Source organism: Emys orbicularis, chromosome 2 (genome assembly GCF_028017835.1).
Source record: "Emys orbicularis isolate rEmyOrb1 chromosome 2, rEmyOrb1.hap1, whole genome shotgun sequence".
Lineage (NCBI taxonomy): Eukaryota > Metazoa > Chordata > Testudines > Emydidae > Emys > Emys orbicularis.
The window spans coordinates 176,639,798-176,667,579 of NC_088684.1; the positions used below are offsets into that span (position 1 = coordinate 176,639,798).

Below are 27,782 nucleotides of genomic sequence, written 5' to 3' on the forward strand. Positions count from 1 at the left end.
AATCCTTTAATCATTCTCACAGCTCTTCTCTGAACCCTCTCCAATCTATAAATATTCTTCTTGAGTTGCGGTCATTATTTAATATATATATTTTTTAATGCATTGGCATACTTTAATAGTCAACATAATAAACTATTACTGTGGATTAATACAATATGTACTCTAAAGTTTTGGGTTGGGTTTTTATTTTGTTTTTTAAGTAACAGGTTTCTCTTTATTGGGTGAATTTACACATGTACTCAGTTAGCTAAAAGAAACATTTATTTTAAACAAATATTCAAATCTACCTGCCAGGTTCTTTTTTTCAGATTAACAGCTTTAACCCCAGCAATGCAGGCTTCCAACCTAAACATACATGCTGGGGCTGAAATTGAAAGTACAGGTTTCAGCTTAAACCAATGATTACTATTTATAAAATTCAAATGAATTACAATGAATACAAAAACAATACTAAATGGGAAAAAAAAGTCTTATTTTGTTTCTTTGAGTGTATAGCTCCAGATAGCAGATCTTACTGATCTGTGCCATATGATCTCCCATACCAACAGCAGCATATTTACACAGAATGCAAAGAATCTGGCACTCCTAGGGAAGGCTTTAGGTGAAAATTTACCAATGATAAAATCCATGGAAAAACAAGAATCTTGTACTTAGACCTCCTAGGAAAGCCTGAGAACCGAAGGAATCCCTCTAGGAAACTTTGATCATATGATAGTAGAGAGGAACCCCCTAGCTTAATAAGCAGCCCTCCTGAGAATTTAGGTGGTATTGCAAAGATCAGCCGTGTCCAAATTGCTAGGGCCACAAAGCACAACTCCCTAAACAGCCCCCCCAAACTCTCATTAGGAGAGTCTAATCTAAAGAACTTTCACCCAAATAAAATAAGTAGAGAAAACTCATATCTTTTCTCTGGAAGATCCACAAGGCATAGAAAGATGATGAAAGTGGGAACAAACTGTAAGTAACTGAGGAACTGGGAATGCCAAATGGGGAAAAATTGGGAGAGGGCCCAATCCAACTTCCATTAAAGTCAGTGAGAATTGGATTAGACCCAAAAAACAAGAAACTGCAGAAAAGGTGTTATACCCTAACATAACAGTAGTGGCAAATCAGAAAGAACAATGGAAGTCACACACTGCTAATTCTGTCAACATGAAAAAAGCTGAATCAAAGGAACCGAATATGAGACGTTTCAGAAGTGAGAAGATGTGTCTAAAAGGACTTTAAATGTATCCCGTAGAAACTAATGCCCTCTTTGTTAGGGGAAAGAAATGGTCTACTATGGTTAGTAACTGTCACAGTTTAGGACAACTGCACTTACATTTCCCCTCATTGTCCTCCAAGAGCACTCACTTGTAGGCTCCCAGCTCCTCAGCAAGCACCTCTGTTGAGAGAAGACCCGTGTCTTTCTCCCTCCTGACCAGGGTTTTTTCCAGGCTGCACAGTACCCTGCCTACACTCTGAGTTCTCCAGCAAGTCAGACACCCTAAATTAGGGGTGGGCAAACTTTTTGGGCCAAGGGCCACATCTGGGTGGGGAAATTGTATGCAGGGCCGGGGCAGGGGGTTGGTGTGCGTGAGGGAGTGCGGGGTGTGGGAGGGGGTGCAGTGTGCAGGAAGGGGCTCAGGGCAAGGGATTGGGACAGAGGAGGGGTGCGGGGTGTATGAGGGGGCTCAGGGCAGGGGGTTAGGGTGCAGGAGGAGTGTGGGGTGCAGCAGGGGGCTCAGGGCAGGGGGTTGGGGTGCATGGGGTGCAGGGTGCAGCAGGGGGCTCAGGGCAGGGGTGCAGGAGGGGTGCAGGGTGTACGAGGGGGCTCAGGGCAGGAGGTTGGGGTGCAGGAGAGGTGCGAGGTACAGGCAGGGGGCTTAGGGCAGGGAGTTGGGGTGCGAGGGCAGGCTGGGGGCTTAGAGCAGGGAGTTGGGGCGTGGGGTACAGGAGGGGTTCGGGCTCTGGCCCGGCGCTGCTTACCTCAAGCGGCTCCGTGGTGGCAGCGGCGTGCACCGGGGCCAGGGCAGGCTCCCTGCATGCCTACCCTGTCCCCGGCCCCGGCCCACTCCAGGAAGCACTGCAGCCTCTGGGGGGGGGAGGGGGGGCGGAGGGCTCCGCATGCGCTGCCCTTGCCATGCCTCCAGGTACCTCCCCCGAAATTTCCATTGGCCTTGGTTCCCCATTCCCGGCCAATGGGAGCTGCGGGGGGCGGTGCCTGGAGGCAACGCACAGAGCCCTCTGCCCCCCACCCGGGGGCCGCAGGGACGTGGTGCTGGCGGCCCCGAGGGGCCAGAGCCAAAGCCCCGAGGGGCCGGATCCGGCCCACGGGCCATAGTTTGCCGACCCCTGCCCTAAATCATCAGTGTCTGCATGTTGTTTCCTCACCAAGGCTCTAAACAATGTAACTGCTCACAGCTCTAAGGTACCACACACCTCTATCTAAGCAAGTACATTTAGTCTTAAGGTGAAAGCATTCCAGAGAAAACATATTTAAATAATAAAAGAACTTACATGCCTGCTAAGAAGCTTGCCCGAGATCACCCCCACTCCAATAAGGGGCTCCAGTAAACACAGGGTCAGCCTTAGGGGTGGGCCATCCAGGCGACCGCCTAAGGGCGCCATAGCCAAGGGGGGACCGTGCAGCAGCGCAGAGGTACATGCTGCAGGTGTAGAGATAGAAACTGCTCCCAGCTGGCAGGGGAGCGCTGTGGGGGGCAGTGTTCCCTCTAGTTTTTCCCACACGTGTGCGGAATTTTGTTGTATGACACATCACCTCCATATTGGTGCACATAACAAAATTCAAGTGGTGAGGGTGAGGGGTTCGGAGTGTGGTAGGTGGGCTCAGGGCTGGGTAGAGGATTGCGGTAAGGGGGGGTGAGGGCTCTGGGGGCGGTTGCAGATGAGGGGCTCAGGGCTGGGGCAGAGGGTTGGGGTGCAGGGGAGTGAGGGCTCCAGCGGGGGTGCGGGCTTTGGGGTGGGGCTGGGGATGAGGGTTTTGGGGTGCAAGCTGCCCAGGGGCTACAGCGGGGAAAGAGGACTCCCCCTAGCTCTCTGTCCCCACAGCAGCACCTGGGCTGGGGTGGGGGAGAGGCGCTTCTCTCCTGGCCATGGCAGGTCCCTGCCAAGGCTGGGTTGGGGCCGGGGGAGGGACACCTCTCCCCCGGATGCGGCAAGTCTGGGGCAGGTCCGTGTTGGAGCCGGCGGGGAGAGGCTCCTCTCCTCACTGCGGCAGGTGAGTACTGGGCCCTAAGCCCCTGCGCAGGGCTTAATAGGCAGCTGCGCAGCCGTGTAGCTTAGAGAGAAATTAGGTGGGGGAGCAACCAGATTTCTCCCATTGGAGGAATGTGGGGGTGGGGGAGTGGTTACACACAGATACTTCTCCCCCCCCTACGTTCCTCTGTGCCCCCCCAGGGTGTGAGGGGGAGAGCAAGGAGCAACAGCAAGTGCTCCCTGCATCCAGGTCACTTTCTGTTCCTCCTCCTCCCCCTCCCTCCCACCGCTTGCCGCATGAAACAGCTGTTTCGCGGCACAAGCGCTGGGAGGGAAGGGGGAGAAGCAGGACTCGGCGGTGTGCTCAGGGGAGGAGGCAGAGGCGGAGTGGAGGTGAGCTGGGACAGGGGGGGCGGGTCAGAGAGCTGCCGGTGGGTGCAGAGCACCCATCAATTTTTCCCCGTGGGTGCTCCAGCCCCAGAGCACCCACTGAGTCGGCGCCTATGCTTGTTCCGGTCAAGAGAAATTAATGAACAAACTATAAGACCTTGCCTTGAAACTAAGAGAAATTCATGAGAGAGAAGAGGTTTACTTGGTCCTAACTTCATACTGAGGTTCACCTGGCCCTACATTATTACACTCAAGTAGAGCCCCAATAAGGGTCAGGCCCTTGAGAGAGTGTCTGTCTCTTTAACCCCGCCTGTGTCTTTGATTTCCCCTCCCCTTCACAGGGACTGATTCATTTCTGGGGAAACCAGTCAAGCAATCCTAGAAGGGGGTTGCACTCACAAGAGCATCAAAGCAAATGGCTCTTGCAACATTGCCTCTCAAGTGTTTGCTGAGAAGTGTATATTTCAGGGGTGGGCAAACTACGGCCCGGGGGCCACATCTGGCCCTCCAGATGTTTTAATCTGGCCCTTGAGCTCCCGCCGGGAAGTGGGGTCCAGGGCTTGCCCTGCTCCGGTGCTCCAGCTGGGGAGTAGGGTTGAGGTCTTGCCCCACTGTATATGGCTCCCGGAAGCAGCAGCAATTCCCCCCTCGGGCTCCTACGCGTAGTGGCAACCAGGGGGCTCCACACGCTGCCCCCGCCCCAAGCACTGCCCCCGCAGCTCTCATTGGTTGGGAACCGCAGCCAATGGGAGCTGCAGGGGTGGTGCCTGTGGACAGGGCAGTGCACAGAGCTGCCTGGCTGCACCTCTGCGTAGGAGCTGGAGGGGGGACATGCCACTGTTTCTGGGAGCTGCTTGAGGTAAGCGCTACCTGGAGCCTGACCGCCTGACCCCCTCCCATGCCCCAACCCCCTGCCCCAGCCCTGATCCCCCTCCCACCCTCCAAACCCCCCAGTCCCAGCCCGGAGCACCCACCTGCATCCCCAACCCCTCATTCCCAGCCTCACCCTAGAGCCCGCACCACCAGCTGGAGCCCTCTCGCCCTCTTGCACCCCAACCCCCAATTTCATGAGCATTCATGGCCCGCCATACAATTTCCATCCCCAGATGTGGCCCTTGGGCCAAAAGGTTTGCCCACCCCGGTATATTTGGATCTTCCTCCCACTTCCTGACAATCCTACCATCTCCATATATTGAGTTAATATATGGATACAGTAAACATCACAATAACTAGATCAGGATACAGTGTTCAGAAATTATTACAGGCAACTCCAAATCCATCACAGCACCACCACACTGAAGTAGTTAATTGATGCTGTGCCCACATCCAAATATTCCCAGACTCTGGAGACATTCAGCTCTGAAGTCCATTGTGATGAGCCTTTATCTATAATGGTTCAAACAAATAATCCTCACTCTAAACAACTACAAACTTTGGGAAAGCTTGGACAATGACCCAATTCAAACTTTGCAAACAATTTTTATGCATTTATTCCCATAGCTAATTCACCATCCTCTATGTTCTGTATGTATTCACATGCTGGTGTACCAAATTTTCAGCCTTCTGGTGAGTGGATAAATGTGATTATGTAATATGTGCCCCCCCAGGGTGTGAGGGGGGGAGCAAGGAGCAACAGCAAGTGCTCCCTGCATCCAGGTCACTTTCTGTTCCTCCTCCTCCCCCTCCCTCCCACCGCTTGCCGCACGAAACAGCTGTTTCGCGGCACAAGCGCTGGGAGGGAAGGGGGAGAAGCAGGGCTCGGCGGTGTGCTCAGGGGAGGAGGCAGAGGCGGAGCGGAGGTGAGCTGGGGCGGGGGGCGGGTCAGGGAGCAAGGTAATATGGCAAGGATGGCTTTTAAATATGTAACCATTCATTGTTATGTAGATCATTTTATTATTCAGAATATTAGATAGGGAGGCAACAGAATACTAGTTGAAATGCAGTACATCTGCAAAAAGGATCGAAGTATTAAAAGATATCCCTGTTCCTTCAATATTGTAAAAGAAAAATGATCCATATTAAAACCTTTACGTTTCTCAGCTAAAGCTTCATATTTAGCAACACTCATTACCAATTAGTAAGAGTTTCTGTGTACAGGAATATCGATGCCAAAGAACTGAAAGTGATAGAACACACTCATTTCCCAAACAATTGCTAGAGTAGGTTCTGGTGGTTAGAGCAGAGAACTGAGAATCAGTTGTGGGTTCTATTCTTGAATCAACCACTGGTTCACTGTGTCACTTGATCTCTCTTCTGTAAAATGGGAATTATAGTACCTTCCTCAGAAGTATTGGCTGGCTAAAATTAGTGTTTGTAGAAAGCCTTAAGAGACCCAGATGAAAGGTGCTATATAAGGGCAAAATACGGTTATTATATACAGAGTAGTATGATTACTTTACAGAATTACAAACTATACATAAAGGGAATCATTTAACCTACCAACAAAACATAGCCAGTTCTGAAATGGAACACAATATCATTATACTGGCAACAGCAAAACTACAATATGCTTTTGGTACAGGTTGTCAAGAATACCTGATCTAAATGAAGTGATAGAGAAATTTGGAGAGGCAAAATACAATTAACCAAGTTGTGATATGGCCAGGAATTTGGTGTTGCAACTCATATGAAAAGTATTTCAGTGCTCATAAGTCATCAGGGCCAGGGCTATAAATAACATCTGAAAGATGATACCAACAGCAGAAGCACAGAGCCATCTAACACCAAACTGAGGCATTGGTTCGATACTGATCCAGAAGTGAGGGGTAAGGTGCTGAATCACCAGAACAACTTCCTGTAGAACCTGGTGTCTTCCAACCTAGCACTGAGACAGCCTCATGTTGCTCTGTATGAGAGATCTGGTGAAATTGCAGTGATATGGCTGCAAACCACACAGGAATGTTTATGAGGAATTAGTGAAATTACTAACTATGTATAGCTTGGGGGGAAAACTATTAATAGGAAAGTTGACAACTGTTTACAGATATTTGAAGAGTGTAAACACCATGGATATGGAGGAATTATTTTGTAGTCCAAGGAAATATGAACAAGAATGGTGTGGCGAGTTCAACAAAGAAAAAGTTAAATTGAACACCAGGAAAATCTGTCATGACAGTGATATCTACAGTTTGGAATAGCAACTACAGCTTTTGCTTGTATAATGTAACGTAAAGCAGAAGTGTTAGTTACTCCAAGTTACTTACCTTCATATGCTTTAGGTAACTAAGTTAGAGTAGTCATTGGTGAAGGACTAGATGAGTATTTTCAATCTCTTAATTTCTAATTATCTGTGAAATTATTTTCTTTCTTGAAATCAATATGGTGAACTTGCTCCATGTACTCTAATTGGCTACTGAACTTTATAAACAGAACACGGCCCCATCTTATATTAGGCGCAGTTACTGAAAGGACACCTAGTGGTGACTAAACGTGTCTGAGTACCAGCTTCTGTAGCTGTTGAAGGTATGTCATGAAGAGGCTAGCAAATTGTTACAGCTTGAGCCTTCAGTGCCATATATAAATTGTTATGATATTACTGACAAAAAGTATATTTTGGGGGACTCTGGCTACAGTATATAAATTTAAATGTACAAATCATTTCTTTTTAAACTAAAAGGCAGCTCAATTCCAGAAGACAGGGTATGTGCATGTAGTACATTACAGTGCTTTCTCCAGACTAGTTTTAACATTGCAGGTCTACCCTATTGCAATTGTAAGAATATTGCTCAGTCTAACAGAACTCACAATGGGATATTCAGCTGATATTCAACCTAAATTTTATTTTGTTCACCTTCAACCCATATCTCCTCAATTGTGCCCCATTAAAGTATTCTAAACAATGCCTCCTCTTCTTTATAATACATCTTTCCTTTAAATACAAGCACATGATTGTTGTATCCAAGCTATACAAATTTAATTACTATACTCTTTCTTCCTCCCACCTGTCCTATAGTCATTTATGTGCGTTTACTCCAATTCCCTCCAGATGTACTAACGTATTTCCGATATGGAGGTGTCCATAACTGAATGCCATATTCCAGATGTAGTCACACTGATTTTACAGAGAGAGGGACTATCACCTCCCTGTTCTGTGATATGATCCCGCTCTGTATGCAGGCCAAAAACTGCATTTGGCTTTTTTGTTCATTCCTACTTTCCAGGTTCTTCCCCCCAACTGAACATCATTGTTTTGGATTAAGTTTTCCCACATGAATTAGCTTGCACTTCTAGGTTGATATTCCAGGTTCATTTTTATTAGGCTATATTTCTAGCATCACTGTGTCCTTCTGCATTGTGTCTCAGTCCATTTTCATTACCTGTGTCCTCAATGGTGTTTGAAATACCTCCCAATTTAGTATCAGCCTTTAATTTAAAGAACTACAAAATAGAACAAGTATTATGTTTCTGCCCTTTGGGGTTCCTTTATTATGTCAACTGAGGGTCTAAATGTTGTGAATTTTTGCTATTGTTTTGTTTATTTGGGGGTGGGAGGTGGGGTTTTGTAACTAAATTTTTTACTTAAAAAATCAAATTCTGACTTATTTCCACAGAAATCAACAAACTAGGAAGAACTGGAACCTAATACAATGCTAGACCTGAGCTGCAGCTACTGTTCTCACCCAAAGATCAATATCTCAGGCCTTCATCAACCATACTGCAACTGGTCACTCCTTCCTCCATTCCGGTCTTCTGAGTCTCTCTGTCTCCTCCCAAACAGGTAATTGAGAATACCTCTTTACCTGCCAGACTCAAATATAGGTCATAAAGTGTGTCAAAGTCCTCATACGAGGGGCACAAATACTATTCATGCAGGAAGTTTAAAGTAATGGCAATTTCTTCCTTTTGGATAAAGAACTATTTCTGTTACCACAATTCCATTATACTTTATTTCTGGTGTAAATGAGTTTTAATAATAAAAGTGAGGGGATACCGAATGTATGTGGAATGCAGGTAACTTTGGATGTCCCTTGAATGTGAGATGTCCCTTGAGACAAGGAACGTTTTACAGGCATGTAATGGAGACCACCTTTGCTTTTAGCCACCCATGATCCTGGGGAGAAAGAGATGCCACACACAGGTGGTGTTCACAGTTTCCCCTTATGGTTTCAGGTAGAAGGGTGGCTGAGACAGCAGAAAAGTCCACTGGGGTTCAAGTGGTAGGAAGGTAAAGCCAGTAGGTAAGTAGAAAGGGGACAGAAGTTCTCCAGCGTGGGTTCAGAAAGAGAAAGAGAAAGAAAGAGGCACTCTGGAAACTGAAAGGGGTGATGGGTGACCAGCTGCCAAATAACTGAAGGAGAAGGAGAAGGAGGAGGAGGAGGAGGAGATTGTTCTTTGGAATAACAGCAGCAGCTACACCTCTGGTTTCAATCTGGAACTTGATATGAGATTCCATGTCCCTGAAGTTTGGCACAGCCCCTCCAGAGCCTGACATTTCTTATTTATTAAAAATAAACAAACAAACAAACACACACACACACACCCTTTTCTTTTAGGAAAAAATTATTAGGTCTTCATCACATATAATAAAAGGATGAGAATGGGCAGAAAAAAGTACGTGTGTTTCTCTTTGCAGTTCACCTTTAAAGAATGGTTAATTTTTTTAAATCTAGAAAGTTCTGGAGTTTGTTTTTATAACTGTCTCTTTAATGTTTCAATTACAGATTGTATTTCTTCTTTTCCAGCCCTTCCACCACTTCCTGAATGAATGCAGGGGCTCCAGGGAGCTCTGTGCTGACATGTGGAGTGGGACAGAGCCAAGCGATTAGAATTGACAGGTGGCCTGCAAGCTGGAGCGGGGTGGGGGCTGATGGTGGAAACAGAGGATGGAAGGGTCCCCCAATGCCCCACTGTTCTCAATGGAGTGGTGCAGATTTGGGAAAACCTTTCATCCTGTGGACAGCGATAACAGGAGCTGCTGCTTGCTCTAGCTCTCACCCACTTCCCTCCTACAGCCACATGTGTTTCTGTGCTTTCACTTCATGCACTACTGGGGTCTGGTGTTTGAGTTGAGAGAGGAGGTTGAAGAAATAGGGCTGTCATGGATTGACCACTGTCTTCTTCACTTTCAGGATGGAGGATTCCTAGCCTTATGGAGCAAAGGGCCTGTTTTGACAGCCATTCCTCTGAGACTGATGAAACCAATGAACCTACCAGGCAGCCTTGAGGGCAAATGTTCATCCAACTGACCCCTCTATCAATAGGTTGACAGGACTGTATAGTAATCATTTGCCCTTCAGTAGCTACATAGTGGCCTCTAGATGTTCTCTCCATCAGCTTTGCCTGTACAGCTCACCATGGTGCACAGACTAAATGAGAATGGAGATAACAAGAGCCCCGGTGGCATCAGTTTTGTGCCAAGTTTGACCAACTGCAACATAGAGATGCCATGACTCTACAAGAGGCAAAGAGGTTTCTTCACTTCCACCACAGCACCTGCAAGGTCTTGCACAGGCAGAACTATTCTGAGTAGTGGAAAGCTTCATGAATCCAAGCTGCCTCCACTCAGCTAGAGTCAAGTTTTTCTCTGTATGATGAATTTGCATGTTATTGAAAGCAAAAACTCTCCCCTGACAGCTAGCTGGGAGGGGGAGAGACTTCAGGAGCAAACTATATTTACATGAACATACCTACTTTGCTTAGATATCCAGCAGATAGAGCAGTGTTCCTTAAAGTGATCAAATTTGGCTGGTGTTGTGTTACAAATCATTTTAGTACTGAATACAGGGGTAGTGAAATGCTGTTATCAATGTTGTCTTTATTGTACGAATGAAGGGGAGCAGAATTGTACTTACCCTGTCCCAAATGAGGGGGTCACCCTCAGATGAAAGGACCTCATTAAGCCAGGGGCCCGAATGCCAGACCCCTGTGAAAGTAAGAGGGGTGGGGACAGGTGTTTCAGCCAGGAGGTGTGGACTCTCCCTAAGGGTCCCTGGCATGGTTTAGCCTGTTCCTCCCCACTGTTCAAAGATAGAGCTAAACAGGCTTCATTAGGAACCTTTTTTGTTATGTTAAGTACTCACTGAGAGCTGAAATCACTTGTGGTGTGGCAAGTGTTTCTGCCCAGCCTGCTGAGAGCTAAAATCACTAAGAGACTGACCTGCAGAGATCACAGAAAAGAGGCAGGTGGCAGCAGGTGACTGACAGGTGGCCAGCATGAGCGACTGGTGAAAGTGGCAAACAGTCAGCTGGTGGGAGGCAGCGAGGAACAGCAGACGGCAGGGAGGCCAGGCGGTGAGGAACAGTGGCCGGCAGGGCAGCCAGTCAAAACAAGTGCTCAGATGATGGAGCAAGCCAGGTGTCTTCTTCCCCAGGTGGGAGGTGAACTCCCACAGATACACTTCTGAAACCTGGGTCCTCACTGATCAAGGACAACCACAGTGAGTAGGACAGAGTGAGGAAGCAGAGTGGGGCACAGTAAAGGAACTTTTGGTTGTAGAACTCAAGAACATGAGGCAGAAGACTCTGCCCCACGCACTCTGGGGGGCTGTCCTGCTCACAGTTTTACGTTTATGAATCCTGCTTGCGGCATTTTCCCTAATTAATGTCGGGTGACTTCTCTCCTTTCATTAAAAGTTTCTTTTCTACACACAGATTCTATGCTTGCGAGAGGGGAAGTTTTGCCTCTCAGAGGTGCCCAAGGATGGTGTGTAATTTTCCCAGTTACTGGGTGGGGGCTCAAGCCAGTTCTGTGTTGTATTGTTGAAAAGGAACCCCTAGATATTGAACCTGGCCCTGACTGCTGCCGGCTCCACCTGGCAGAAAGGTTGCATTATTTTGCAGAGAAAACCACTCCGATGTGGACTGAGCTGTCTACTGCCATGAAACAGAGCAGTGTCTCAGTGGGACAATCAATGAGACTGTTCTGCTTGATTTTCCATCCGTATTGTCCACTGAGATTATGCAGATGCTGTAGCAGCTTCAAGCTCCAACTTGTGAGATGGATCCTTGTCCTTCCTGGCTGCTGAAGGCACCAAGAGAAGTACTGGATCCAGTGTTAGTGAAGACAGTCAGTATTTTCCACATGAGGGAAGGAGGACAAGATGTTAGTAGTTCTCAGCTATGGAGTCCACTGAGTAGGAAAACCAAACAGCTCTTCAAACTGCCAGTCTGGCTAAGTATAGTCTCATTTTTTGGGAAAGTTTTAGTCCTCAAATTTCCTTGACCCCAGACAATCAGGTTATATGCTAGGGAATGGGATAGAAAATTATTGTTATTTTTGTTGTTTGTATTGTGATTTTGCCTTGAGGCCCTCATCAGGATTATAGCCTATTGTGCCAGGTGCAGTACAAATATGTAATAAAAAGGCAGTCCCTGCTCAGTTAGGATTAGCTGTTCTAGCAGTGGGCAAAGATAAAGTGACATTCATGATTCTTTTAGATCTGTCACCAGCCTTTGGTACAGTTAATCATGAGGGTTTGTCAACCCACCTGCAATCCCTAAAAGGGGTCAGTGGAACTGCTGGAATGGGTCCATTCTGATCTTTCTGAAGGAACCTAGAGAATATTTGTGGGCAATTTTTCCTCTGCCCCATGGGCTGCCATGTATGCAATTTGCAGGTGACATCCAGGTCTATCATGTCTAACCCAACTAGAAAAAAAAAGAACAAATAGCATAGTGTCTATATTGAACTTGGGGCAGGGAAGAGGACTGCAACTTAATTTGGATAATACCATGATAATATTGGTGGGTTGAGGTAAGCATCTGGTGGAACTGGCACAGATTTTATTAGTGCCCCACATGGAGGGAGTTCAGCCACCATTTATAACAGATGAGCACAACCTACAAATTTTATTAGATCCTGGATACCCCATTGTCACCATGGCCAAGGGCACTTTCCTTCAGCTGTGCAAGGTGAGATGGGTGAGATCATTTCTCCAATGCGGACCTCACCACAGTTATCTGAACCTTTGTCACCTCATGACTAGTCTGCTGTAATGTATTCTGCACGGGATACCAAGTTGAGACCACCCAGAAACTGATGTTTTGTAGCATGTTACAGCCTAATTATTAAGCAGAGTTTCATGCATGGAACACATTAGACCAGAGCTTTGGGATCTGCACTGGATTCCTACATGTTTGGAAATGGAATTCAAGGTGTTAGTGCTAATCCATGAAGTCCTAATTGGTTAGGGACCCGGTTGCCTGAAAGACTGCTTCTCTCCCCTTCACTCGATATGTGCCTAAGTTTTCTTAGGTAATAGGCATTTGCAGTTGAAGACAGGACCTGAAAAAGTAGTCTCTCTATTGAATTTAATAAATTTCCCTTTATACCAGCCAAAGCTTCCCAAAAGAGTTTTGTCAACATCTGCTTATGCATAGAATACTTAATATAGAGTCTCAAAGGAGATCTCTGGTGAATAATAGTGGTGCTATCGATATTAACTCCCAGGTCTGGGAAATCCTGACTTTGCAGATCTGGCAACAAGCAGACACAAAGCAATTAAACCTTGTTAAGGAGTGCTATTTCCCTTCCTGATTTCCAAAACTGTTTTTATCTAAATGATCTCTCCTGGTTTTCCAACCACCAGGGACAAAATAATGGCCCAGATCATCCCCTTGTGCTGAAAACCTGCCAGAAGGGGTTGTGGGAGAGCAAATCTGCACAAGGATTCCCTCCTGGAGATCTCTCCGCATCATACCATTGAAGGTGTGGGGTTTGCCTTGCCCTCAAACCTGGCAGAGCCATGCAGAGGTCCCGTATGGCTGGATTGGCTCTGGAACCTCTACCTTCCTGTTCTGGAACACCTGTGGAGGAGGCTCTGTGGAAAATGTAAGATGGCCTGGTGCCATAATATCTTCTGAGGTTTCTCTGCAGGGAGGGAGGAGGAAAAGGTGTGCATCCACTTATCCCTACACCTAGTCCACCTGCTCCTTTTCCTGGCCCACCCAGTCTCCATCATGTCCCCATGATCCCACAGAGGAGACTCTGCTAAGAGAAGATGCCAAAGACTTGCCTTTCACATGTCACAGTTGGAGTGGGGGGATTCATGTGCAAACTCTAGGAGTGATGATCTGGGCCATTATATCTTTCATGACCATAAGCTGCCTGACACAATCAGCCATGATTTTAATAGAAGAAGTATTAACTTGGTATTTCGCAGGCACCTTAGATTCCCAGAAAGAGATCTGCCAGGATATGAAATTAAAAACAGCTAGGAATAGAAAGAAATGAGGGTGAAATTGTCTATTGGCATGTAGTGGGGAACTCAAAGATTCAGTTAAAAATGATTATTCCAGTACTCACTGATGTTCACTTTTTAGTTTCTGCATTATTGGCTTACTATAAACAGTAGAAGATAATTTGATGAATAGCAGGCAACAGAGGCACATGCTTTATTTCCTTGGGTTTTAAGAGTAACATTTCTTGGCAGGCCAACATTGTTATATTCCAACTTCTGTATGTAATATTTTCTGATGGTGAAATACCCAAACACTTCATGAACAGAAGAAACTAGAACTGTCTGCAAATTTGGAAGAATTCTTATTATGGACATCCACACGTACACATTTGGCTTTGATTATACGGTGTGCCAGACAACTATAAAAACAAAGTGCTGCCCATTATGGCTTTAGTCAACACTTGAGATTTCAGATTTCACTTCTCCTGAAAGAAAGTGATCCTTTTGGCCCCTCATCCAGGTCTATTTCCTGATAGGCATACAGTAAATGCAGATAATGTCACCATATAGCTGTTGCTTAACTTGTACAACATACTTAAAAGGATACTATCACCTTGAAATCTAGTCAATTTCAAAAAATGAGTTGAAAGTAGTTTCAGATATTGCATGTGCCCCTGAGTCTCCCTGCCAATTTTTTGTGGTTTTACAATTGCATTTTCCTATTTTCTAAAATACGTTTTTATCCCATCATTGTTTGAAAAACCTGTAATAGAGGAAACTGATTATACTCAAAGTGGTGTCCTTCCTATGCACAAAGCAAACAAGTGGAAAAATATGTTTAAGTTAACAGTATCACTTTAACCTCACTGAAGTGTTTGATATATTTAAGAGACTTACCCTGAAAGAAGCTTTTGACTCGGAGATAGCTGACACTAAGGCGCAAGACAGAAAGTTTGTCCAACTTAGATATTATGTCAGGTGGGAAAGGCAGGAGGCTGGCCAGATGATCTAATTCAGCATTCAGACGGTCCCTATGTCTCTTAGAAGGATTAGACTTTTCATTCCCAATGGCAGGCCTTCTGTGGTGGGAAAAAGTATTGTTAATCATTCATTACACCTGCATACAGGGAAATTGATACATTATTTGCTATTAGTTAATCATAGAAACATGTACATTATCTTTAGGTAAATGAATCCATAAAGTTATTTAAAATTTAACCATTCTTCATTTTCCTTCTTCATTATACAAAGCATGTTTACTGTAATAGAGAAGAAAGGTTTTTAGTTTAATAAAATTATTCAGTCATCAATGGGGAATGAAGCAACAGTTAAGAATGTAAGACTTCCTTCTCTAATGATCTCAGCTGACAAAGGGATTGTAATATGTACTCCTACAGCATAAAACATAGAATTGATCAATTATCTTTGCAATTACAAAGCACATAAAAAGTAATTAAATTCTCAGTTAAGATTCTGATACCATTCTTGACATTTCCTAATGCACTCACATTCATTTTCCTAACAAAAACTAAAGATTTCCTACCCCTTAATGCTTTCCTTATTTGGGATACAGACCCCAAGTACACACATATACCCTGCACATAAGGGCTGTAAACATGCACAACCCACTTTGCTACAAACATAACTCTTCTCACTTCTGCAAAGATATTACAATTAATATGTTATCATTAAAAGATAATACAACCTCTGCACACCCTGCCTTGCCAGATTGAAAGGCCAGGTATCAAGAAGGTGAACGGGGGGCATTTGAGGACCAAATTCAGAGGCAAGTCTAAGCAAACCCAAGAAGTCTGGACTGAGTCCAGTCCCCTCACTGTGTATGTTATGCCAACTTAGATTAATCACAGGGCCAAATTTAGAGGTGATGTGTAAGTTAAATTCCCCTTAAACACATGTAGTGCTTCCGATACAATTCTGCCAATGTGTAAGGCAGTCTCAGTAACTAAACAAAGTGCTGCAATTTTTACACATTAATTTGTTTTGAATAAGTGGACCAAAATCTGCTCTTGGACATATACAGGCAGATTCTATTGAACTTCCACTTACGAGTGCAGAATTTGGGCCACTATCTGTTTCTTGTTTGTTTTTAAAACGGAACTATCTCCAGTGACACGCCATGATCCCACCAATTGTAAAACGCCTTCCCAGGATTGAGTGGCTTGCCAGTGGTGTGTTTCAGGGGTCTGTCAGACAGAGGGCAGCTGGGGTTCGTAGGGGTAGGGTTTGGCAGTGGGAAGGGGGAAAGCATTGGTGATGCACACATCTTGTTTATGTGTTGCTGTCCTTGAGCAAGATTGGGTCCTCCTTACTCCTTGCTCTAAAGCATTTTTTTCCTGGATCAAGAGGTGAAAAGGCGGCCTCCCCATCACCCTCCCAAGAATGGGGAACAGGTGAAGAGGCAAGGTCTTCCACCCACGACCCTGTCTCAGGAGTGGTGGGAAAAAGATGTGCTATCCCCACTTTCCACTGCATGTCAGAAAATACTTTGTCATCCATGTAGTGCGCAGTGGGGTGGTTAAGGAAAGTGCTGGTTAAGGAAAGGATCTCTGTACTGTCAAGCACAGGTGGGCCCGGGAATATCATGAGGAGTCATTCTGTTGCCAAGAGCAAGAACTCTTCAGATACCTACAAATGACATTCACTCGCACCTTTGCAATCTGCGTCAGCGGTGGCAGGGGTTACAATCAGACTTATCTCCTCAGAACATAAATTCTCCTTTCTTTGGACATTGCAATATCCATAGGATAGTTTCATGGAGATTTTAATCTCTGTAATATTTAATAAAGCATGACAGAATGGAAGGACCACCTGCACCTATGCCAGGGCTCATAGCTGGCCAGAGAACACTGCAGGGCATCTTGCAGCAGTACACAGTGCCTCCCCGGAGGAATTCTCTAGCCTTTTACAGCCTCCATACACTGCTGCAGATGCACACAGGCTCTCTAGCAGGGCCCACAATATGCTTTTTACACAAGGCACTTTACAATAATTAAAATGTTCAAACAAAAATTAAAACCCAAATATATAAAAAACTGCCCAGTCAAAACCACCCCAACGAAAATAATACTTTTCTCAAAAGAATAAATAATTGCACACAAACAACTATGTTAAAAGAAGATTATTTAGGTTTCATAGTCAAGAGTTCTTAATTCTGCCCCCTTGTAAATCCATCCTATAGAATGAAAAAGTCAGGGGTTCCATGGGAAAAAACAGTATGGGATCAAGTAATTAAAGATTATCATAATGAACACACAAAGGGGCTGAATTAAGGTTGCATGGGCAGCTGTAAATCTGATATTCCCTAATTTTTTGAATGGTTGATTTTGTATCTTTAATAATGTTCTTTTAACACAGTTTTTTTTATGTGTGTTGGGGGGGGGTGTTAAAAAGGAAATGGTAAAAATAAATGCAACTGAAACAGGTAATGGAGTTGCTTTCAAGCACCTGCAGTAGTACAGCTGTGACTGGTGCTTAGTAAATATCTACATTTAAAGAGAGAGAGACAATATCAAACAAATTAGGTAATTAATGAAGAGGGAGGAACATTCTGTCTCATGTCCCAGAGTTAGATGTTTTTTCAGCAGCTGATGTAGATATTAACTTATGAGCTAGTCATACTCACCCTGACACCAAGGAATGAGAAACAGTGAAAAAATTACAAAATGTTACATCTAATATTCCTATATCACAGACCAAAGACCACAATGTAGACACTTACCCTATCTTGATCTCTGAAGTAAGGCAGCAATGGAGTGAGGAAGAAATAAAATGAGTCCCAGTAAAAGGGTGCTTGATTTGACTGGAGCGCAGTGGGTAAAAAATGGTCAAGAATAGCACATTGGAAATAGAAATTATGTGATCTTATTCTAAAACCATAGCTGCTCTGTTAGTCTGGAGTGACAGAGAGGTATGGACTGAGGTAATTGTAGTGCTTAATTTGTGCCAAGGCTTGCCAGGGCTGAGCCCCAGCACCTCTAGGCTTTGCAGTTCATAACCCCAATACCTCTGGGCTTGCTGCATCAGTTATGAGAGTTAAAAAATTGCTTGAGCCCGGGCCAGAGGCAGATTAAGGTTTCCTGGGGCCCTGGGCCAGAGCAAGTGGGGGGCCCCTCTCCATCCCTTCCACCTGTGGTCCCTCCCCCATTCCACCCCTTCTGCCTGCGGCCCTACCCACAGCTCCACCCCTTTCTGCCCCTTCCCTGAGGCACCCCACTTCTACCAGAGTCCCCACATTTTGCCCCCCACTGCGGCTCTGCAACCCATTTGCTACTTTCTGCCCAGCACACACACACTGTGGCTACACTGCGGCCTTGGCCCTGGACTGCAGCAGGGAGTGAGAGCTCCTCCAGTCCCAGGGCCACAGCAGGGGTTCAGGTGTTGGGGCTTCCCCCGCCACTCCCTGCTCTTCTGCGGGGGACCAGGGTTGGGGCGCTGGGGCTTCTCCTGCCCCACACGGTGCTTTTGCCAGAGAGTGAAGTAAGGCACTGGGGGCTTCCCCTGCTGCCCTGCAGCTTCTGCCAGGGACAGGGTTGGGGGGGGGGTGCTGGGGCTTCCCCCACCCGGCGACTTCTGCCAGGGTTGGGGTCGGGTGACATGAGTTCGGGGGGCTTCCCCCATTCTGCGGGTTCAGACAGGGATTGGGACAGAGTAGGGGCCAGTGGGGGGGGCTTCCCCCATCCCACGGCTTCTGCCGGTGAGTGGGGTTGGGGACACTGGGAGGGGCTTCCCTCGCCCTGCCCACCTGCCTGACGTTGCTGCTGCAGAATGGGATCAGGGTGTGGGGACTTCCCCTGCTCCGCCTGCCAGGCGGACGGGGCTCTGGGCTTCCACCGCCTGGTGGTGGATTTTTTCTGGGCCCCTTCAGGTGCCCCCCAGTTGGCCGGGGCCCCTGGGCATGAGCCCCGTCGGCCCAGTGGCTAATCCACCACTGGCCCCAGCACCTCTGTCATTAGAAATTAAGCACTGGGTGATTGTGTTTTTGGATTGTGATGAGTGTGATAAGTAAAACTATGTGAGGGAAGAAGCCAAGTGATTTCTAGATGTTCCAGTGAAAAGGTACAAAATGAAAGCAAGAGAGAGCCCCACATGGCCTCTTACTGAGAATCAAAAGAAGTGAGGCAGCAAGGGAGTGAATCCAAATGAATGGGAGTTTTATCTAAGTGGAGATTAGGTTCTGAGTGCTATGAACTATATAGCTTATCTACCCATAAACAGAAGACAGCAAACAGATAGGTTCTGGATTCTATGGTATAGATTCTATACCATATTTTGAGCAGCAAGTGGATGACAAGGTGCTGGTTACTGCACATTTTAAGGGTTGGTCTGCACTAGAACGAGATTCGCAAACTCCTCCATTGCATGGACCACATCACAATTGTGAGATTGCCTCAGAGATCACCAAATTTCCCATTCACTATCCTACCTCTTTACTCTCTACTTCTTATGTAGTAGCAGCTTCTAATAAAGGTAGCTATGCTGACACCGCCTTCTTTCTGGCTGCTCATAAAAGCCTCCAGGTTCTTCTTTGCAATAGAAATCCTGGACACCTGTAGATGCTTCTGGAGGGAAAAAAGAGGACCCAACACCATGTAATGAGCCAGTTTTCTGTGGACCCCAATTTTGGGAACTGGTGCACTAGAAGTCTGCACTTATTTCAGAGTTAAGTAGTAAGCAAATAATGGAGCCATTTGTTCCTCAAATGGTTCAGTGCATCTATGCTACCCATTGTAATTAGTGTAATCCATTGCAGCAGTGGCGGATTTAGAGTTAGTGGGGCCCTGTGCGCAGCTTCAGTTTTGCCACCCCCCCCTCCCCCCCCAGGATCCAGTCAAGAAAAAGAACATTCTCTCTTATCTTCCCATGTTTTTTTTAGTCTTTTTTTCTTCATCCTCCTCCTATATTATAAGTAATGGGAAGTAAATGAAAATAAAATGAGGTACCTTGATTGGGGCAGGGGATTGGGGTGCAGGGGAGGGTACGGGGGGTGGGCTCTGGAGGGAAGTTTGGGTGCAGGGTGCAGGCTCTGGGTTGGGGCACGGGGTTGGGGTGCGGGAGGGGCCCAGGGGGGCAGAGCTTACTTCGGGCAGCGCGGCTCTCAAAGTGACCGGCACACACCCCCCTCCGGCAGCGGCTCCTAGACGGGGGGAGGGAGGGGAGCAGGGTGTCTCCGCGTGCTGCTGCCTGCAGGCACTGCCCCTGCAGCTCCTATTGGCTGCAGTTCCCGGCCAATGGGAGCTGGAGAGTCGGTGCTCAGGGAGGGGGCAGCACGCAGAGGCACCCCAGCCCTCCCTCCCCGGGGCCGCAGGGACATGCCGGCTACTTCTGGGAGCTGCCTTAGCCCTGCTGCTGGCACGTCTCTGCGGAGCCGCCTCCCCTGCCTGCTAGGGGTGCGCAGAGACGTGCCAGCAGCCAGCCACTTCCGGAAGTGGCGTGGGGCCACTGGCCACGGCATGCAGGCAGCCTGCCTGCCTGAGCCCTGCTGCGCTGCCGGCCGGGACTCGGGGGCAGGTTGGCAGATATTTGTCCTGCATTTTGGGGCCCCCCTGTCATTGGGGGCCCTGTGCCACGGCACAGTTTGTTTCATGGTAAATCCTCTCCTGCACTTCAGTGTATCTACACAAGTCAGTTCCTCCAACTGTTGCTATGCCTGTGGAGTGCGATATCTATCCCACAATTCCAGGCACAACTCCCTTCCCTCTGTAGTCTGTTTTTCATTAGGTGGAGATGAGTTGATATTTTAAAAAGTTTGTGAATACATTTTAAAAAATGTGCTAGGCTATAAAAAGAGTTAAAGAGCTAAATAAAACACTCTAATCGTTTAATATGGTGTACTGTCTTTAAAAAATGGGGAAGACAAGAGATACAACAATCTGAGGAGTATAGCACAGAGTAATAGTTATTAGACAATTACGGTTAGCATACTAAACAGCACTTGCAGCTGCCTCGCCGTGACTAGGCATTACTGAGGTATCATGGCATCACGGCAGAGGTGAATGTCAAAGAGGATAATATAGGGGCTTTGCAGATTTTTAGTAGCAACCCTTCCCAAATGTAAGGGGTGGCACAGCCAGGGCCGGCTCTGGCTTTTTTGCCGCCCCAGGCAAAAAAGCCTCCGGTCGCCCCCCCCCCCCCCCCCCCGCAGGGGGAGGGCGGCCGGAGCCCCGGGGCGAGGGTGGCGAGCCGCGGCGGGGGCTCCGCTCTCCCCCCGGCGGCCGGGGGCAGGGCGCCGGGGGGAGGGCGGCCGGAGCCCTGGGAGGAGGGCGGCGAGTCCCGGCGGGGGCTCGGCTCTCCCCCCCCCCCCCCCCGCGGCCAGAGCGCCGGGGGCAGGGCGGCGAGCCCCAGCGGGGGCAGGGCGGCCGGAGCCCTGGGAGGAGGGCGGCGCTCTCCCCCCGGCGGCCGGGGGCAGGGCGCCGGCGGGGAGGGCGGCCGGAGCCCTGGGAGGAGGGCGGCGAGTCCCGGCGGGGGCTCGGCTCTCCCCCCGCCCCCCCGGCGGCCAGAGCGCCGGGGGCAGGGCGGCGAGAGGGCGGCGAGCCCCGCCTGGGGCTCGGCTCTCCCCCCGGCGGCCAGAGCGCAGGGCGGCGAGCCCCGGCAGGGGCTCGCCGCTCTCCCCCTGGGAGGGCGCGGGGGGGAGGCCGGCCAGAGCGCCGGGGGGAGGGCGGCGAGCCCGGCTGTGGCCTCGCTCTCCCCGGCGGCCCGAGCGCCGCGCCGCCCCCCTCCAGGTGCCACCCCAAGCACCAGCTTGGTTGCCTGGTGCCTGGAGCCGGCCCTGGGCACAGCACAAAGCTCAAAGGTGTTTGAGGGAAAATGGATTAAGGGCCAAAATGGCATCAGTGGCAGAGCAGAGGTGAGGGTCAACTGCTTGATACCATATAAGAAATTATGCTAAGAAGGGCAGGGCTAAGCCACAAAGGGCCTTATAAATGAAAACTAACAAACCCAGAGCAGCTGCCCCTTTTGAGGTTTATGTGTATATTAGCACTGAAATGATTCTGACTGAACTGATGTGGGCTGGAGCAGCTGTAAGTTTTGTGCCAAGCTAGGACAATTGTGATGTTACTTTAAATGACAGTAAAATGTTATAAGAACTTTTGAGTTGGGTCACAAAGTGTTTTACAAGTGTTCAAGGCTGGGGTGCCAGGCCCATAGAGGAGAACAGGGGTATGAGGCATTTGAACAACTCCCATGAAGCATCACAATGGCATTTCCAAATAAAAGTTTTTGCATTTTGGCCCAAAGCTTTGGGGCTTGGGGCTGAAATTTTTTTGATTTTTCAATGAAAAGTTAGAATTTCCCACAGAAAGCAGGCACTGTGCAACAAAAATTCCTTTATTTCAAAATCCAGTTTTCTGGCTAAAAAAACATTTTGATGGGAAACTTTTGACCAGACCTGGTTCCTGGCGCTTGAACTGGCGCTGTAAATGCCAAACTTCTTTAGTGTAGACCACCCTTAACAGGGTTTGTCTGGAACAGGAGAGCAGCTGGGGTTTGTGACTGATTTGCACATATGCAGGGAGAACTGAACCAGATATAGAAGAGCTGGGCCCAGCAAATGTAGGGACAGATGGTCTCCATTACCTCAGTGGGAGAAGGGGACTGAAACATAGCAGACCCCAGATTGTGCAGGTCTTCAGCATGTTCCTCCAGCACCTCATGACCCTTCCAAACCTCCCCATGAGGGTTGTCTACACCTGCTGCCGATTGCCCCCCAACCAAACCCATGATAAGTTTCTGCTTAATTTAATGCAATAGGAGGCCACATTAACCTATTAACCATTCTGTGGTACCCCGATTTAAGAGGTAGTTCTAGGATCATCAGCTGACAGGAGGCAGAGAGACAGGGCTTCCATACAGCCAGCTTCTATAGATCCCCTGGGATCCACTGGTTTCTTTTGTGGGGGGACCAAAAATCCTTCTCATTCTGTAAGGGGGCAACCCCTATCCCTATCTGTCTCCTCTCACCTTCCCAGAGAATGATGCTGTGAAACCTCTCAAAGATTCCAGACTCCTACCCAGCCTAGCAGAGTGGGATGTTCTTACCCCTAATGAAAAATCAGGTGAATCCCTGAGGGAAATCAATTCAGGAGAGAGAATACACAGAACAGGGGCAGGTCAACATTTTTCATCCGTTTTTTGTCCTCAAATGGAAAATTGGGGTTTCCACTAAACAAACATTTTCATAGACAGCATCTGTTTTCCTTGAATATTTTCCATTTTTCATCAGAAAACTGAAACCCCCCCAAACCAAATACATTTTTGGTTTTCAGCAACTGAAAATTTCTTCCATTTTCAACAAAATGTCAAAAAATTCTGTGGAAAGTATTGACAAAAAATGAAACAAAACTGTTTCCTCTGATATTTTCCATTGAAACACCCACCCTTCTCTTCCCCATTTTCTGACCAGCTCTACCTCAAACCGTTTTAGCACGGAGGCCTGCATTGGCAAGTTGCTGCAAGCCCAACTGCCATACCTAATTTGAACATATGATGCGGGAACAAGTGGAAGGGAGAGAGAAAAAAACATACTGAAAACAACATAGGTCAAGTTCATGTTCTATTATAAAAATGAAACAAAAGAAACCATGAAGTGAGGCCAGAGAGGAAAGAAAGTCTAATAAACAATATTCAAAATATATTACATGGAAAGAGGGTTAACAACATTGCAGTTAAATATAATGCACTGTAAGCAGTACACAATTGCTTTATCCCTTTAAATACCTGGGAGAGTGGCTTTGGTATGGTGTGGTAGTACAGATACTTTTTGCCCTAACTAATAGGCTTATTCCTCAGGCTAATATGTGAGAGGTAAATTTTTCGAACACCGGCTTAAAAAACCCCACAGAAAGCCAGATCTGGCCTCTGCTACAGCCCCTTTCTGCCAATTCAGCAGCATTCAGAGGCTGTAAGTGGTGCAGAATAGTAGCTAGAGGAATTTTCCCAGTGCACATGGCTCTGTACTGATTCCCTTGCAGCTCCTGGTTTAGGGGCATGCCGGTGATTAAAGGAGGTTAGTGTGGGTGAGGGAATGACTGGAACATGTTGGGCATGTCTTCACTGCAAATGAATGGTGTATTCTTAACTAAAAGCTAACTAACTCCTGTTAAAATAGCAGTCAAGACAAAGCAACTCAGCTTTTAACTCAAGTTAGCAGGTCAAATTCCACCCCAGGCTCACTATGGGCTTTAATTTGAGCTGATAACCCGAGTTAAAAGATGAGATGCCATGTCTTCACTGCTGTTTTAATCCAAGTTAGCTAATGCAAGGAAGGTAACCCAAATTAAGAACACAGCTTTTTTTTGGCAGTGACAATGTATCCTCTAGGGTCTGGCAATCCTGAGCTACTGAACTGTGTATGACTTTGTGGCAGAAGCGAGCACCTCAGTCAGACCTTTCAGCCTGAAAGCAGCAGCTACCACTATCATCATCTTGGTGAATGTGAGCCATATTGATGGGGTTGTGCAGATATGCATCCAGGAGAACTCCATACTCCCCTCCTCACCCCCAGGAGGGATCCTGGGCACAAGAAGGAAGGAAGAAACCAACTTGTTTGAGGTCCAGTGTAGGCCAACTGCAAGAAGTCTTAGAAATTAGTATATATAATGAGTACCTGTTCCATCGTGCCTCTCTAGCAGGAACTAAGTTATTGTTCTGCTCTCCCCATGTGACACTGAATCTCCTAGATTACCTAGAGTTTGAGCAGATCTTTGGAAATGAGTAAAAGAAGAAATAAACCTTGCCTGGGCATTTTAAAACTCAGCTGAGTAACTAAGGAAAATTCTCACCAAGACCCCATAATCCTACGTTGTGTGGTCCCATACCTCTCTCGCTTTTTTGTTATTGTTGTTGTTAATTTACTTATTTGGAAGGACTTTTAGCTTCCTGTTGTAGGCCCATGCCACTTCAGATGGAGTAAACCCTATCACCAGAGCCTCCTCTAGCCCCATAGCCATGACTTCTTCCACCCCGGAGAGCAGTGTCATGTGACTGGGATGTGGGTGGTCATACCTAGTGTCAGGGCAGGAGCAATCTCTAGTGGGTAGAACAGGAGTCAGTAGCAAAGAATTAGAGCCATGGATCACTGCTGCAGTCAGAGCCCACGTTCAGAACCAGAGTCTAAAGCCAGAGCCAAGGGTCAGAGGTCAGGAACCAGAGCTGAGTGTCAGAACTGGGTTACCTGCAGTGAGGCAAGGCTGGAGCTATCACAGTCAAGCACAAATGCTTTGAGCAGCCACTAAACAACAAGCTACTGCTGGGCTTACGAGCTGGTCTGCTGACTCTTCCAATCAGTATGGGGCTGCAACCAGTCAGACAACCTATTACAGGCCAGCCATGCTTATTAGGTTGCCTGAAGATTGGCTCTGCTGCAGACCCTGATTCCTCACACAGAGAACCAAGGGAATGTGAAAAACCCATGGCAGAACAAGGACTGCCTGTTCTCCTGCCTCAGAGTCCTGGAGTGCCAATGCGTTCTGTCTGTGTGAAAGAAATGAAAGACGCAGATCCTGAAAGAGGCTCTGGGCACCAGAAGTGCCAGTACAGCATTTTCATTCAAGGTCTTTAAGATCAGAGTATGTTCCTGAACAGCAGAGAACACATGAAGGGCTTCACACACCAACGACCAGGCCCACAGACAGACAAGCTTTGAGGAAGAGACAGACACTGCCATAGACTGAAAAATGATCCTGATTAAATCATAAATAACATCACACAGGAAAGTGAGGGCTGCCTACAGTAGGGCAGGTGTACACTTTTTAAAAAAAATATATGGAGATATACCTATCTCATAGAGCTGGAAGGGACCCTGAAAGGTCATTGAGTCCAGCCCCCTGCCTTCACTAGCAGGACCAAGTACTGATTTTTTGCCCCAGATCCCTAAGTGGCTCCCTCAAGGATTGAACTCACAATGCTAGGTTTAGCTGGCCAATGTGCAAACCACTGAGCTATCCCTCCCTGCACCATATTTTATCCAGAGTCAAGTTTCTGAATCCATCTTACAGCTGCCCTGGCTGCCTAAAACGCATGCGCAGGTATCTGCACTGAAATCCTATAGCAAATGTATTTTCAAGGCAGAATCACTTTCCACCCTGCAAGGGGGGAAATTCTTTCCCCATTGAAGTCAATGGGAGATTTGCCACTGATACTTGGAGCCAGGATTTCACCCAAGATTCCTGAGAACATCTACTCCCTCTGTTAGCAGAGTGGTATTCTTAGCTATCTTGCTTATCTGAACATCCACTTCTAGAGAAACCAAGTAAGTCATACAGCTGTACCTTTGATAGCACATAAATCTCTAGGGAAGCCATGGAACCACAAAATTCAAAGTAACAAGTTTCCACAGCAACTGTAATTCTGCATCCTTGAACACTAAGGCCCAGACCATGCAAACAATCATGTACATACTTAACTTCATGTACGTAAGTGGACACATTGAGTTCATGTTTATAGGATGAGGGCCAAACTTAAAGCTTACATACACAGTAGAACAAAATATTATATGTCTGAGAGCCAAGTTACAGTGATTGTAGGATCCATAACTTCTTAGTCCATTATTTTTGTGCATTTTCTTATCCACCACAATGTATTTGCATTTGCAAGATTTTTCTAAGTGGAAACAAGTTGTTCACCTAACTCCAAAACAGCTCAATAGATGTTGCTCAAACCTTCAAAAATACTCCCCTTTAGACCAAACATAAAATGTTAGCCCAAATGGTCTAGCTTTAAGATGTTATGAGCAACTGGAAAGAGGGAGTTTCATTTTAATGATCCTTAATTGTAGTACCATGCCCATCAATGCTAGTTTGTATTTATAACTCTGAAAAATACCAAAAATATAGTTGGTTTTACAATTACATGGTACAACACAAAAGATGCAGGGATTATTATAATAAAAACATTTATTTCACTGAGTGGTTTGGGGCATCTGGAAATCATGTCATATTTGAATGATAATGACCTTTCCTTCCTTGCATTTCAAGCCATCCTGTTACTTCACAGTGCTTTTGTTCCTGCACTCCTTGCACAAAACTTAGATTCAAGTCTCCTTATAATTAAAATGATCTAATAAAATAATTATCTGAAAAATTATTTATTCTTTATTCAAAAAGTGCCACTCACCAGTTAATTGTTTCATTTAGTTAAATTAACCCATAATATGTTCAATTTTCAAACTCATATAATACATTTTTGGTTCAGTTATGCCGCATACAAGGCTGAGCCATGTTAGGGAAAGGATAGGAAGGCCATTGCCAGGGCATTGGTGTCAGGAGACACTGAGTCCTTTGAAAGGCATAACGCCTCCTTAGCACTGGGGAGAGCGTGGTAGAGAGCAGTTCTTGTTACAGCTTTAAAACATGCAAAGGCATTCCCCCCACACAGCCAGCCTAGGTGGGGTTTACGGGCAAGGGGAAGGGTCAGGGCCTCCCCCATGCTGTGCCCAAAAGCACTCTTTCTGGGGCCAGTCAGCACTAACAGATAAACTAGCCATCCTGCCAAGCTTGTACTTCCCACTGTGGGGAGACAGATTAAGCCTCTCCTGTGTGGGTGCACTGTGGAAGGAAGGGACTCCCTGCAGCTTATCTCCCTTGTACCATATCCACGCAGAGGGAGGCATAGTTGAATATGATACTTAACTGTTTCTGAACAGGTTTCCTCCTTTTCCTCCCAGCATACAGACATTCCCCTGGTGGAATCATTGTCCTGGCACTGAAACAGAAAAGCAATAGGTGGTTCATTTTCAGAGTTTTCAGTGTTTCATACCACTTCACAAAATGACAAAACCCAGGAAATTCAATTAAAGCCAGTGCTCGTTCCTTAAACCATGGCATTATGTAAAGCTAAAAGGCACCGTGACATTAGTTAAGAAAGAAGTGTCAGGCTTCATCCTGTTTCTTAGTTTAATATTATTAGAATATTGATGTTTATATTTAATTTTCATGTTTCATTAAACCATCAAAAAATGGTATAAAATGGGTATAAAATACATCTTGCTTATTAGAGAGCCTGAAATAGACTTCTTTCTTCCTTTAAAAAAAAATCTCTTGGCCAATATATATTCTAATT

The 27,782-nt window shown here is 46.6% G+C and overlaps 1 protein-coding gene across 1 annotated transcript in view; it reads right to left on the reverse strand.

Annotated features, from left to right (window-relative positions):
• The window catches only part of AHRR (aryl hydrocarbon receptor repressor), a 112,752-nt gene extending 85,298 nt beyond the window's left edge, over positions 1-27,454 (reverse strand). The window contains exons 1-2 of the mRNA XM_065399898.1: positions 27,354-27,454; positions 14,604-14,785 (exon numbers count right to left, since the gene is read on the reverse strand). Of these exons, the coding sequence (XP_065255970.1) occupies positions 14,604-14,785; positions 27,354-27,454 (283 nt within the window). The remainder of the gene's footprint in view (positions 1-14,603; positions 14,786-27,353) is intronic.
• Positions 27,455-27,782: the final 328 nt, after the last annotated feature.